General features: G+C 39.0%; 1 protein-coding gene across 2 annotated transcripts in view; it reads left to right on the forward strand.

Annotated features, from left to right (window-relative positions):
- Positions 1-15567, forward strand: part of AIMP1 (aminoacyl tRNA synthetase complex interacting multifunctional protein 1) — a 62862-nt gene that overhangs the window by 22553 nt on the left and 24742 nt on the right. For both annotated transcript variants that reach the window (XM_074950714.1, XM_074950713.1), the window contains exon 2: positions 13289-13422. In XM_074950714.1, coding sequence (XP_074806815.1) covers positions 13314-13422 — 109 coding nt within the window. In that variant the 5' untranslated portion in view covers positions 13289-13313. The remainder of the gene's footprint in view (positions 1-13288; positions 13423-15567) is intronic.

Here is a 15567-nt window from a genome sequence, read left to right on the forward strand (position 1 = left end):
TGTTCTGTCCTCTACTACCACTGAGAACAGTCTAGAGCCATCCTCTTTGGAACCCCCCTTTCAGGTAGTTGAAAGCAGCTATCCAATCCCCCCTCATTCTTCTCTTCTGAAGACTAAACATCCCCAGTTCCCTCAGCCTCTCCTCATAAGTCATGTGTCCCAGTCCCCTAATCATTTTTGTTGCCCTCCGCTGGACTCTTTCCAATTTTTCCACATCCTTCTTGTTGTGTGGGGCCCAAAACTGGACACAGTACTCCAGATGAGGCCTCACCAATAGAATAGAGGGGAACGATCATGTCCCTCGATCTGCTGGCAGTGCCCCTACCTATACATCCCAAAATGCCATTGGCCTTCTTGGCAACAAGGGCACACTGTTGACTCATATCCAGCTTCTCGTCCACTGTAACCCCTAGGTCCTTTTCTGCAGAACTGCTGCCGAGCCATTCGGTCCCTAGTCTGTAGCGGTGCATTGGATTCTTCCATCCTAAGTGCAGGACTCTGCACTTGTCCTTGTTGAACTTCATCAGATTTCTTTTGGCCCAATCCTCCAATTTGTCTAGGTCCCTCTGTATCCTATCCCTACCCTTCAGCGTATCTACCACTCCTCCCAGTTTAGTGTCATCTGCAAACTTGCTGAGGGTGCAATCCACACCATCCTCCAGATCATTTATGAAGATATTGAACAAAACCGGCCCCAGGACCGACCCCATGGGCACTCCACTTGATACCAGCTGCCAACTAGACATGGAGCCTTTGATCACTACCCATTGAGCCCGACAATCTAGCTAACTTTCTATCCACCTTAAAGTCCATTCATTCAGCCCATACTACTTTAACTTGCTGGCAAGAAAACTGTGGGAGACAGTGTCAAAAGCTTTGCTAAAGTCAAGGAACAACACGTCCACTGCTTTCCCTTCATCCACAGAGCCAGTTATCTCGTCATAGAAGGCAATTAGATTAGTCAGGCATGATTGCCCTTGGTGAATCCATGCTGACTGTTCCTGATCACTTTCCTCTCCTCTCAGTGCTTCAGAATTGATTCCTTGAGGACCTGCTCCATGATTTTTCCAGGGACTGAGGTGAGGCTGACTGGCCTGTAGTTCCCAGGATCCTCCTTCTTCCCTTTTTTAAAGATGGGCACTACATTAGCCTTTGTCCAGTCAACTGGGACCTCCCCCGATCGCCATGAGTTTTCAAAGATAATGGCCAATGGTTCTGCAATCACATCCGCCAACTCCTTTAGCACTCTCGGATGCAACGCATCCGGCCCCATGGACTTGTGTTCGTCCAGCTTTTCTAAATAGTCCCGAACCACTTCTTTCTCCACAGAGGACTGGTCACCTCCTCCCCATGCTGTGCGCCCAGTGCAGTAGTCTTGGAGCTGACCTTGTTCGTGAAGACAGAGGCAAAAAAAGCATTGAGTACATTAGCTTTTTCCACATCCTCTGTCACTAGGTTGCCTCCCTCATTCAGTAAGGGGCCCACACTATCCTTGACTTTCTTCTTGTTGCTAACATACCTGAAGAAACCCTTCTTGTTACTCTTAACATCTCTTGCTAGCTGCAACTCCAGGTGTGATTTGGCCTTCCTGATTTCACTCCTGCAAACCCGAGCAATATTTTTATACTCATCCCTGGTCATTTGTCCAATCTTCCACTTCTTGTAAGCTTCTTTTTTGTATTTAAGAGCAGCAAGGATTTCACTGTTCAGCCAAGCTGGTCGCCTGCCATATTTACTATTCTTTCTACACATCAGGATGGTTTGTCCCTGTAACTTCAATAAGGATTCTTTAAAATACAGCCAGCTGTCCTGGACTCCTTTCCCCCTCATGTTATTCTCCCAGGAGATCTTGCCCCTCAGTTCCCTGAGGGAGTCTAAGTCTGCTTTTCTGAAGTCCAGGGTCTGTATTCTGCTGCTCTCCTTTCTTCCTTGTGTTAGGATCCTGAACTCGACCATTTCATGGTCACTGCCTCCCAGGTTTCCATCCACTTTTGCTTCCCCTACTAATTCTTCCCGGTTTGTGAGCAGCAGGTCAAGAAGAGCTCTGCCCCTAGTTGGTTCCTCCAGCACTTGCACCAGGAAATTGTCCCCTACATTTCCCAAAAACTTCCTGGATTGACTGTGCACCGCTGTATTGCTCTCCCAGCAGGTATCAGGGTGATTGAAGTCTCCCATGAGAATCAGGGCCTGCGATCTAGTAACTTCTGCGAGTTGCCGGAAGAAAGCCTCCTCCACCTCATCCCCCTGGTCTGGTGGTCTATAGTAGACTCCCACCACGACATCACCCTTGTTGCTCACACTTCTAAACTTAATCCAGAGACACTCAGGTTTTTCTGCAGTTTCATACTTGAGCTCTGAGCAGTCATACTGCTCTCTTACATACAGTGCAACTCCCCCACCTTTTCTGCCCTTCCTGTCCTTCCTGAACAGGTCTCCTCTTTCAAACTTGTTGGGTGAGCTCTCCTTTCAGAGAGATTTATTTCTACATGTTGGAATATGATATTTTATTGAATTATATGGGTAATCAATATTGCCGAGTCAAAAATTTTAGGGGAAAAAAATCAAACTAAGTAAAATATAAGTTGTTGATAGTGCCCGAAAACCAGTCATAATTTTAAAGTCTGTTTTCAAACTCATCTTAGACTGGTATCAAGCTAATACGTCATGTGAGCATTGAGCCCAGATTCTGTTTTTTGCTTTTTTGTTATTTAAAATGTTTGACAAATTTTCCCTAATGTGAGAGAATATAGTGGCTGTTGGGGGGAAGGGGGTGACTTTCAGTCATTTAATGTCGGGACACTACATATTTCACCTTTCCAGATGAAGGGACTTTACTTCTGTGAGGAAAAGGGTCAGTTAAGAGAAAAGAGGAGTACATGTCTGGGAAGGAGGATAGCCTTCTGTCAAAGTAAATTATATTCTAAAATAAAACTTTTCCAGGAGAAGTGGCAGACAGGCTATGCAAACAAGGATGACTTGTCATATATTTCTTCAGTTAGCTAAATATTACTGTATGCGTTTAGTGTTACAAAAGCATTTGTTTGTTACCTTTTTTTAAGTTACATCATGAAACTTAAAGCCTGAAATCTACTTTATAGTTAAAGGCAGGGACAAGGATAGTCTAGCAGGATTACTTTGGGGCTGGTGTCCTGACGCTTAGAAGAGCTGTTCCCAATGTGGTCTGTGAGAGATAAAATGGTCCATTGATAATCAGGTTTCTAGAATAATCAGAAAAGGAGGGGGGGAATAGAATGGGTGAAATGTACTAATTATTAGTACAAACATAAAGTTAGGTGTTGAAGTCCTTCTCTTAAAATGACATTAGAATGCCTTATGGCCACTTTCAACCTGTCTGAGTTTTTGGAGTCAACTCTTTGTTCTTTAGTGTAAATTCTGAGCAGTTCCTAGAAAAGCACTTTTATTTGTGTGATGTTTCTTCTAACGGGGTGGGTGGGTTGGTTGATTGGTTGGTTTTTTAGTGTTTCCAGCTTTAAGAAATAGGGAGGGCAAGGCTCTTAGGACTAGGAAAGCAAAGTTCTGCAGCTGGGGTAGTGCCTGATAATCAGGAGAAGTCATTCTTCAGGCCTGATGCTTTCTTGGATTGTATTAACAATTTGGAAATTTATAAATCAGTAACTGTGACTCTCTTATTGCAAAAGTTTAACATGTGAGTTTAAAGTGGCAGAAGTATACAAGTATAGTTGTTTAATAATTCACTCCTTAACCCTCTTCGTTATTGTAGTTTGAACATTGACTACACAGGAGTTGAAAGCTTGTGAATATTTTAAAAAACTAAATTTACATTTTAGATTTTGGAGCCACTAAATCTGTCTGGAAAAATGCGGTATAACTAACTACGGCCATGATTGCTGGGAGAAAAGGATTTTCAGATCTCTCTACTGGCAGCTGAGTCTTTAAGTTTGATTGTTCAGCAGGAAAACGTGGTTGTTGCAATTTTCAGGCTGTAGTCTTATTTTTCTCAGATAAATAAAATATTATTGCTGCTTTGATTGTTTAAAGGCAGTTCTCTTCTTTCTATTTGTTCTGTCTTGGACTATAATGAACGGGTTTCTAATTTATTATTGTTTCTATTATCTCTCTCATTTGATAGCCTTACAGCTGGTTCAGTAAGTAGCTTGTCAGATCATGCATGTTCCAGAGTAAAGGACAGCAGAGTCTGGAAAACAGATGGAATGTTTTATTGTAATATATATGGTCTCCTCTAAGTTTGTCTGCCAAGAAGCCTTGCGTATAGGAAAAACAAGCATCCTAATAAAAGCTGTTCCCTTCCTTCCTCTTATTTGAACAAAGTATTCTTTTTAGAAGCAAAATGATATTGTTGGTGATAATGCAGCAATTTAAAATACTTAGAGTAAAACAGTGCATCACTATGCAACTTGGCCAAAATGAAGAGCTTAAAAAGCCCTCATGGGGAAAAAATATTGACATCTGAAACTGTTTGAGAGCTATTTGTTACAACAAATTAAAGACAGAAAAAGTGATTATCCATATATAAGTAGTTTTATAGGTTTCCCTGTATTTTAAATTAGTGATTTTATTAGTATTTGTGTTGAAGGAATTTTGTCTTCCTCATGTTCCTCTCAATGAGTTACCTGCAGAATGTAATTAGTCCCATGTCTGTAATGAAACAGTGCTGTAATAACAACTTTTAATGCGCTCAATGAATATGCATGGAATGTTCTAAATGGAAAACTAAAAATGTTATTTCATTGTTTGTATCGCCTGTATTTTTCTCTGCTAACAGTTCTTAGCATCGTCCTAGGCCTATTGAGTTGCCTGTCCATGAAAGTGCCATGCACTAGGAGCAATATATTTTGTAGCAATCACCACCCCTCCTGTGTTTACTGTCTGTTCAGTGTCTGTACATGGCTATTGATTGTGAACAGGATTGGCTGTCCCATGACAACATTGAATCTCACCATGGCTAGGACAAAATAGATGTAGAAACTTACTTTCTGTGACTGACTCAGAATGAGAACACTGAAAGTATATGGTTGAAGCACTAACTGATGGTATCTGTGTGCTAAGTCTATGCCAACCTGATTCTTTTATTGTGGAGAAGTGTGTGTGTGTGTGTGTGTGTGTGTGAGAGAGAGAGAGAGAGAGAGAGAGAGAGGGGAAGCAGTAATAATGAAGGGTTTCTGAGGGCAAATATTAATCTAAAAATCTTGCTCTTAGCAAAACTCCAAGCTGACAAACACAAATGGTTATGACTTTTTTGTTGAAATAAGTAGAAAGGTTGGAGACACATTTCTGTAGGAAGAGGAAGTGGGGACATTGTCTATTAAGTGATGGGATTTGTATTGGTACTTCCCATACCCATCTAAAAATAAAGGTAAAGTGTTGGAATAGACTTCAGTGCAAATATACAAAGAAAAACATATTTACGTATGGGAAATGATCCTTACAGTCACGTGGAATAAGTAATGCTATTTTTTAGTTCGTATGTGATTATATGAACTAGGCAGTCCTCAGAAAAGTTGAAAAAAAGTACAATATTGGAAATTCAAGTTTTGTGTTTTTTTGTTTTATTTATTTTTTTAAAGTTTTTTTAGAAACCAGTTGGCTTCTAAAGCCTGTTTCTTGGTGAAATGATCTCTCTCCCAAAAACACAGTTTAATTGAATGCATCTCAGGATTGTGGATAGGTTCAAAAACAGTTTATTATTTCTCCATTTTAGAACCTTAGCATTAGCTCTTCAGTATGGCAAAAGGCATTTGTAATCGGCACCACTTTAAAAAGGGAGAAAAGGCTACTTTTTTAAAGCAAGGAATTATAACAACACAGTCATCTTTTTGATTATGTGTTTTCCTTATTACTACTACTTTTTTTTTTTCTCTTCCCCTTTTTTAAAGTCAGAACCATTGAGTAATACATCAGTTCTGGTCTAAGGATGTTAGTAGGCACATTGAAATTCTCTGATAGTGCCTCCTGTGTAAATCCAAAGTATTATTTTCTTATGGAATATCTATTTTAATTTTGTCTTGTTTGGGCCCCTCCCTAATTTTTTCTCTTTTATAAACCAGTAAATAAAATAAGCCCTTCTCTTTGCTTATGACATACGGGACTGCCGAAGCATGCAGGAGATGGTACTTTTTGCTGAAGGTGCAGGCAACTATTTAGAAAAGCAGTAGGCAAGAAAATCTGCATATAGGAAATGAAGGAGTAAAGACCTCCAGATCTTTTTATTTGCCCTCCATAGTTTTTCAAAAATTGGAAATTTCTCTCATTTGGACCCTTCATTTGCATTCTATATCACCTATGTTTTGGCAGTGCTTAAACCTGCTTCCCCTGGAGTTAAGCTTCTGATACTGAAAGAAATGCGGTAAGGAAATGTTGAAAGTCCTTACTAGCCCTCTTCAATTAGTGGGTAAGCAAAGTTACTTTTGATTTTCACATGAATAATCTTTATAGAACTGAATTAGCAACTGACTCTAAATCAGTTTTCTAACTGTATCAAAATAGAAATTAAGCAGCTTCTGGATATCAGTATACATTTTATTATATCTACAAGACATACATGTCTTATCCAGGCACTGTCTATCATTCTTCATGTAATGAAAATGAGCTTTTCAGCCAATTCTAGATGTCTGATATATAAATGATTTGATAGCATGCCAGACGTTTAAGATTAACTGAAGTTCTTCAGTTAATCGGATGACTTCACTGGACACACTTAAAGTATACTTTTTTTCTCTGCTCAGGTTAGTGATCTGATTTCCTTTCTCTGATTTGGCATCTTCTAGTTCAAAATACTCCATTTAATAATAAAGGTGCCCCAGAGTTTTTTCTACAGACACACATTCCAAATGAAATTTTTCCCTGCCAAGACACTGGAGTTACACCAGGGATGAATTTGGCCATAAAATTTACCTGTTTCATTTCAAGAAACAAGAGCAGAAGGAGATACTTCTAGGTTGGAAGGGATCTTTACTGTATTTTCTTCCATGCTTATTATTTTCCTTTTGCTGAATAGATTGATAATAATCCTGTTAACATCTTGGTAAAGACCATTGACTATAACATTGATTCCAAGACCTCTTGGCTTCTCTTATTTCTATAATCTATCAAGAAGTGACATTTTCCACAGAGAGAGTAAACTGCTTATTCCAGTTGGGTCTTCTAGTTGTCAACCCAGTTAAAGGTTTGACATCTGTAGATTTTCATGAAAATTATTTCAGCCAATAAGGATACTCTTACACTTATTTACATAGCACCTTGAATCTTAAAATAGTATACAATTCGTGTACCCAATCCAAACTCCTTTTCAAGGCTGTAAACATGTGGCCTGCGCCTGGACTGTAGCATTGAGCCATATCACTTCACAGGCTACTTCTGTCCCTGTGGAAATGCAAACACCTGTAGGTTAGACTGTAGGTTAGACCAAGGTAGCAGACTTGCAATAAATGTCTTTAGAGAACAAAATGATATCCATTTGAGTCAACTGGAGGAATTAAGGTGAATTCAACAACTGTATGCATTTAAATAAATGCTTAATATATTTTAACAAACATAGATTTGAATTATTTGCTTCTAAGATCTATTGCAGTCAAGGAATATCCCCCTCTGAAAATAACTTTCTGCTTATCTGACCTGTTGCATTTCAAATTACAAGTAGAACCATATGGATACGGTTAGGAGCTCGTGCTTTGAGCTTCAACTATCCGTTATAAAAGAACTTTAAAAAAAAATTAGGACCTAACAAATATTTCTTCCCACTGGAATTTAAATGCATGCCTAATAACTCTGTGTCAACCTATTTTTGATATAGCTGTTTTCAGGAACCTTTCTTTGAATATAGGTTTTTGTGTTCCTCTGATTATTGTTAATGTAGGATGAGTCTGAAGTCCAGGTGTTAATTTGTAGATCTCCTTATGCTCCTTTTACTTACAAGGCATTAATCTTACATAGCAAGGATTCATTTAGGTTTAACGGTGGCTTTACCACAGGGCTTATCAAAAGATACGTCTTCACAACCTTAAAACTTGAATGGAGTAAACTTCATAATAAAGTTTGTAAATGGAAAATCCCTTCAACAAAATTATTTAAGCAGGACAAAAGACATCAAGAAAACATACTTTATCACTTTTCTAACTGTAAAGACTTTTTCAGGACCAGGAGCACAGTCAGGTCTAGTGCTCATAGCAGTCAGGTCTAGTTGTCAGAGCCAGAGTTAGAAACCAAGCAGGGCTGGTAGCAAGGCAGACACAGGAGCAACTGCAGATGCAGGCATAAACATTGAGCAGCCCTTCACCTGGTGCTGATACTGAGCTTAAGAGTAGGCTTGGTGATTACTCCTGAGGGCATGTTTTCTATGTCTACATTTTATATGAAAGAAGGGATAGCAGCCTTTCAAATGTAGTTTTCTTAAATCCCAATCACTTGATTTTTCTTGAGTGACTTTCTGGACCTTAGGCTCAGTTGAAGGTCAGAAGATCTCTCTGTTTTCCTTTAGGCTCTGTCTTCTACCAAGTTACGGTATTCAGTTTTTTTTCTTCTCTTCTTATAGTCTTAGCATATTATCCAAAGATTACACAGGCAGAAAAACAAGTGGTAGGAAAACACGAATATGCAAATCCCAGCTATTGATTGTCATAACATTAAGCCACAATTTTATTAGCCTTCAGTTAATGCTTTTAATGTTTTATATTTTACATTAAGTACACAATTTTAAACAAAGTTTTACCTATAAGAAACTCTATTTTTTATGTATATCTTATTATCTCTTCATATTGGCAAGTTCTTGCAGTTCTTGCATATTGTACAGTTCGTTTCATTCTGTTGGCTCTTAGTAACAATATCTCAAATACCTGTTTGTTTCTCCTCTGTTATAATATTAGATCTCTGGAAATTTATTTGACAAGTGGGGAAAAGTCTACCTGGTGTAATTATGTAACTTCATTTCCCGATCCTCAGTTCATTAGCCGACTTGGCTAATAACTATAAAATGTACGAGTTCTATTCACTTTGAAGTTTTAGTAGTGTTTTATTGTTGTTGGCTAAGCTTATGCTGTTAGTATTACACTCCCTTGAGAGAATTATAGTTTACATATTTCTCAACGATCACTAAAGTTTAGTTAGCCACCTTGTATAAATTAAGCGTAAGATGTTACCTTTTAATGCTGTCTCAACATTTATGTCTTATAAAATGTAAAGGAAATTTATGTCCGCAAACATCTTTAAATGACTTTTAATTCACTACTATTAAACAGGCAGGAGAATCAGAGTTAAAATTGAAACTCCATTCTTAAAGTACCCATGCAGTGTGAATTCTGTTGTCAGCCCCAGATAGAAAGCATTATAGTTGTTCATTTTCAAAGAAATAGATGTAGATTATCGTGGCAGAATCATTGTCCGAGAGAAGCAGGCTCAGTTATCTTGCTATTTGAAATGAAAAAGGTGTTTCTGGACAATGCTACAACCTAGAGGTCTAGTCATAGAATCCGAGACCATAAACCTGTGGGATTGATGGACAGATTCCTTCAGCTGATGGAGATGTCTTTTGTCCTGGGAGATATTCAGAGTGCTTCTCCCTGTCCACCAGTGTCATCTGCTTATTTCTTTCATTATAATTCAGCTAGCTGTAATTCATAGAAGTGCTTATTTTTTCCAGGTAGATGGGAAGAGCATAGTCTGTTGCAGAGGAGAGTGATTATATAGCTGTTCGTCACCAATATATAGCTGACATTTGAGTAGCATCTACTGTCTCTTAATAGTTAGACATAAACATTGAACAGGAGAAGGGAAGGGACTAAGCCCTGTTGGATTTAGCAAGTGAAGGCTCTCAGTGAGGCAGAGCAGGGGCTCACAGATCCTCTGTACTGTGTTAGGGAGGAATTTTCAAAATTATCTGAAAGCAGATCTCTTGAGGATCCTGAGAGAGGAGGTAGAGGTGACTAGATTTAGATGTGCCATTGTCCCTGCATAACAGCAAAGAGACAAAAAAAAAAATCATATTGCCTCTATATAAATCCATGGTACGCCCACATCTCAAAAAAAAAAGTATTGGAATTGGAAAAAGGTTCAGAAAAGGGCAACAAAAATTATTACAGGTATGGAACGGCTGCCGTATGAGGAAACATTAATAAGACTGGGACTTTTCAGCTTGGAAAAGAGGCGACTAAGAGTGGATATGATAGAGGTATATAAAATCATGACCAGTGTAGAGAAAGTAAATAAGGAAGTGTTATTTACTCCCTCTCATAACACAAGAACTAGAGGCTACCAAATGAAATTAATAGGCAGCAGGTTTAAAACAAACAAAAAGAAGCATTTTTTTCACACAATGCACAGTCAACATGTGGAACTCCTTGCCAGAGGATGTCGTGAAAGGCCAGGACTATAACAGGGTTCAAAACAGAACTAGATAAATTCATGGAGGATAGATCCATCAAAGGCTATGAGCCAGGTTGGGCAGGGATGTTGTTCCTAGTCTCTGTTTGCCAGAAGCTGGGAATGGGTGACGGGATGGATCGCTTGATGAGTACCTGTTCTGTTCATTCCCTCTGGGGCATCTGACATTGGCCACTGTCGGAAGACACGATACGGGGCTAGATGGATCTTTGGTCTGACCCAGTACGGCCGTCCTTATGACTGTCCTCTTATCTTCTCTGTTTCTTTCCTATGTCATCAACAGAGTGCCCTCAATCTCTGCCTTCAGTCAGAAGGTGGAAAGGAAGTGGTGAATTCAAAATATTAACTAAAATAGCTCTGAAAGTGGAAATTAAAAAAAAAAATGGGGATGTGGGGGGAATTTGGTTCCTCCTTTTATGGTATAGTTAGGGTTGAGAATTGCCCTTAAGAGAAACAGAATGTGATTTTCTCTGCTTTTAATGCTTATGGACAACCATAAATGTGTAATATATCCTCTACCTTCTAACTCCTTGACTTATGTGGCGGATTTAGAAGTTGTAAGAGGGCACTGGATGACTGAGATGCTAACGGAGCAATAAAGGAAGAGAAGGCTTTTGCTGAGAACAGCTAAACTAATTCTTTCCATCAGTCTTCACTGCAGAGGAATGTGGGGGGTGGGGGGATCCTCACACCTGAGCCATTCTTTTTACCTAAAAGATCTGAAGAACTGTCCCAGATCCAAGTGGCAATAGAGGATGTTATGGAATAAACTGATAAATTAAATAGTCATAAATCACCAGGACTAGAAGGTATTCTCCCAAGGATTCTGAAGGAACTCAGATATGAAATTTCAGAACTACTGACTGTGGTATGTAACCTATTGCTTAAATCGGCCTCTGTACTAGATGACTGGAGAGTAGCTGAATGTAATTCTGATTTTTTTTCAATTCCAACCCCCCCCCCCCCCAAAAAAAAAAAAAAAGGGGGCCTCCAGAGGTGATCCTGGCAATTACAGGCCAGTAAGCCTATCTTCAGTGCCACACAAATTGGTTGAAACTATAATAAAAAACAAAATTATCAGACACATAGATAAACACAATATGATGGGGAAGGGTCAACATGGCTTTTGTAAAAGGAAATCATGTCTCACCAATCTGTTAAAATTCTCTGAGGATATCAGCAAGCATGTGGACAAGGATGATCCATGATATAGTGTAGTTGGCCTTTCAGAAAGCATTCTTGTCCACATGCTTGACACAGTCCCTCACAAAAGGCTCTTAGGCAAACTGAGGAGTCATGGGATAAGAGGGAATATCCTCTCCTGGATCAGTAGTTTATTAATTAAAAGATTAGAAACAAAGGGTAGGAATAGTCAGTTTCCCCACTGGAAAGAGGTAAATAGTGGGATCCCCAAGGGTTTGTACTGGAACCTGTTTCTGTTCAACATAATCATAAATGCTCTTGAAAAGGAGGTGAACAGTGATGTGGTAAAATTTTCAGATGATACAAGATAGGTAAGTCCAAAGCTGACCAAAAGCTGAAGAGTTACAAAGAGTTACTAAATTGGGGGCAACAAAATGGCAGATGAAATTCAGTGTTGATAAGTGTAAAGTAATGCACAATGGAAAAAATAATCCCAACTACATATACAAATTGATGGGTCTAGATTAGCTGTTACCACTAAAGAAAGAGATCTTGGAGTCATTGTGGATAGTTCTTTGGAAACATGCTCAATGTGCAAGGCAGTCAAAAAAGCTAACAATGTTGGGAACCATTAAGAAAAAGGGATAGCTAATAAGACAGACAATATAATGCCACTATATAAATCTATGGTATGCCCACACCTTGAATACTGCATGCAGGTCTGGTCACCCTATCTCAAAAAAGGTGTATTAAAACTGGAAGAGGTACAGAGAAGAGTTAAAAAAAAAATTATTAAGGGTATGGAACAATTTCCATTTGAGAAGACATGAACAGTCTGTCTTTTTAAGCTTACAATAGAGACAACTAATGGGGAATATAATAGAGGTCCATAAATCCATGAATGTGTGAAGAGGGAAGTGTTGTTTTCACCCTTCATATGACATAAGAACTAGAGGTCAGATGATGAAATTAATAGGCAGCAGGTTTAAAACAAAAATAAGTAACTCCTTCATACAATGCAATCAACCCATTGGATATTGTGATGTATAACTGGGTTCAAAAAAGAATTAGAAAAGTTCAGGGAACACAGATCCATTCATGCCTGTTAGCCAAGATGATCAGGGAGGCAACCCCATGCTCTGTGTCCCTAAACCTCCCAACTGCTGGAAGCTGGGACTGGACAACAGGATAACTCTACATTGCCCTGTTCTGTTCAGTCCCTCTGAAGGATCTGGCACTGGCCACTGTCAGAAGACAGGATGCTGGTCTAGATGGACCATTGATCTGACCCAGTATGGCTATTCTTATGCATTCTTACTCTTCTTAATAGAATTTTTGGTTAATAAATTTCATAAATGTTTCATATACAAATATGAGACATGTTTTCCTTCAGTCTAAACTTATTTCCCTTATCTTTTTCCCTCTTTGTTTTTAATTTGTTCCCCATTGCTCATTTATTCATTGTCTGTCTCGGGATCTGCCTTTCATTCTGGGAAGGTAGGGTTTGGTGCTCTGCTGTGAAGCAGGAACATGTTTTCTACAGATGGGTCTTCCAAAATACTTAAACGCAGCTGGCAAACATCAGAATCTGGTTAACATTGCTTTTTGTTTGTTTGGGTTTTCATTTAGCGGGAGGAAGCCCTGCTTGCTCATTTAACAAATGTTCCTACTGCATCAGCAGTTGATTTTAGTGCCGATTCATGTGGCATAAGAATGTAAAGTTAATTACATTAAGGCAATGTTCACATTATTCTCGCTTTCCTTTTTTCAGGTTTTTAGCCCGTTCCTTGGTAAAGATGGCAGCCAATAATGCAGTATTGAACAGACTGGAGCAAAAGGGTGCAGAGGCGGATCAAGTCATTGAATACCTCAAACAGCAAGTTGCTCTTCTAAAAGAGAAAGCTAGTAAGAAAGCAATGTCTTAAAGCAAATTTACTAATCAGGAATGAAAGGGAAGGAATGAGAAAGTGCTGTGAAGTTATGTTTTTTCTATTCTGGAAGCAATAAAAGGGGATGGCTTCAATGACACAAACAGATTGTGGAAGCCCTGGAGGATAGAAGTGAATTATTCTAAGGAGGGACATGACTCAACACACTTCCATCATTGTGTGTTGCTGTATAGGATTCTCTGAAGCTGTCAGCAAGCTCTCTGCCTGACTCTTTGATGTAAATGTTAGATCACTTTCTGACAACAGAATATTCCATATTTGTAAATATATGCCCTAGCTTGTTTCCAGAAACCAGGATTTATATGATTTGGGTGTGTCCTCAGTAGTCTAATATTTAGCCATATATTCTGTGTATATTCATGAAACAACTCCATTTCCATTTTTTAGTCTGTCATAGTTACTACAGGGCTTTTCATTCTCAACAGAGATACTTTTATACACATTCATTTCAAAGGATGAAGGTGCTCCATCAAGAATATCTACTATTATTTTCAAGCTTTAATCTTAATAGGTTTTTTTTTCCATTTCTCTTCTTTCTACACTGTATTTGGAAACGGCATTTTTTAGTCTTGCATAACCATTTTCTGCTTATGAGCCAAACCATTCTTTTCATTCATGGCTTTGATAAATTTAGCGAACACTTGACAGCTCTCAAAAATTTACTTCTATTGTATTGATAATGAAATAGTCTCATTCATCTCTTAATTCTTTCCCAAAACTTAGTGTCTAGTCATAGAATCATAGAATATCAGGGTTGGAAGGGACCTCAGGAGGTCATCTAATCCAATCCTCTGCTCAAAGCAGGACCAGTCCCCAACTAAATCATCCCAGCCAAAGCTTTGTCAAGCCTGACCTTAAAAACTTCAAAGGAAGGAGATTCCACCACCTCCCTAGGTAATGCATTCCAGTGCTTCACCACCCTCCTAGTGAAAAAGTTTTTCCTAATCAGTATCAGAGGGCCAAAGACTCCTCTTTTGCCTTGTCTTCTTTACAAAGCAAAGTTTTAATACATGCCTCCATAACTTTTTAATACATTTTTAAGATATATCAACTTCAGTGCTGCCCTTCATAGTTCATTGTACACTGTCATGATAAGAAAAGGAGTACTTGTGGCACCTTAGAGACTAACCAATTTATTTGAGCATGAGCTTTCGTGAGCTACAGCTCACTTCATCGGATAATACTTATCATAGAAGAAATATCACTCCATAGGTGGGAATCAGCCTTTTCTCTTACATGCATTCATCACCGTCTGTTTTGTTAACCAAAAAAAATTAGATATGTGTGCATAGGCATTATTGCAGCACATTGGTTTCAGTTAGTCTGTCATAATCCTGTATATGAAATTCCCAGAATTTCTGCTTTGGTAGATGGACTGACATTTCTTCCTGAATGCCTCACCACCCACTGAAACATAACATGCCCAAAACTCAACTTCTTATCTTTCCTCCCAAGTCCTGCCCTCTCTTCCATTCTCTGTCATTCTGTACAATAGCATAATTCTCCCTAGCACTCAGGTCCATAAAGTGAGGGCTGTCTTTGACTTCTTTCCTCTCCTACTTACTGCAGTCAGATCATATTAAATCCTGCCTCTTTTTCCTCTATTACACTTCACTTCAAAAATCCATGCCACTAAAACTTTTTCCAAGTTCTTATCAGGTCACGTCTCGATTACCATAACCACTTCATCAACCCTCACACATACCATTTCCAGTCCATACAAAATACAGCTACTTAATTCATCTTCCTTACCCATGTCTCTGACAGTGTCACCTCCCCACTTGCTTTGAATCTCTCCACTGGCTCCCTGCTTTCCAGTATTAAGTTCAAGTTTCTTGGTCTCTTTAATTATTCACCCGTGTCTCTTATTGCATCGTCCTCTTCCCTTTCCTCCTCCTCTCCCCCAACCCTCGTCCTCCTCCTGCTGCCTGGTCTCCACTCTGTAAGTAAAGAGAAAAATGGGCAGTCAAGACTCTCTTAAAACATTTTTCATGGTTTCTTCTGTCACTCCTTTTGCCTGGGATGCCACCCTGAACTGTTTTGCTAGTTGTCATCTTCAGAACCCTCCTCACTTCTACTATGACACCTACCAAAAATCAGA

This window comes from Natator depressus, chromosome 4 (assembly GCF_965152275.1).
Source record: "Natator depressus isolate rNatDep1 chromosome 4, rNatDep2.hap1, whole genome shotgun sequence".
Taxonomy (NCBI): Eukaryota; Metazoa; Chordata; order Testudines; family Cheloniidae; genus Natator; species Natator depressus.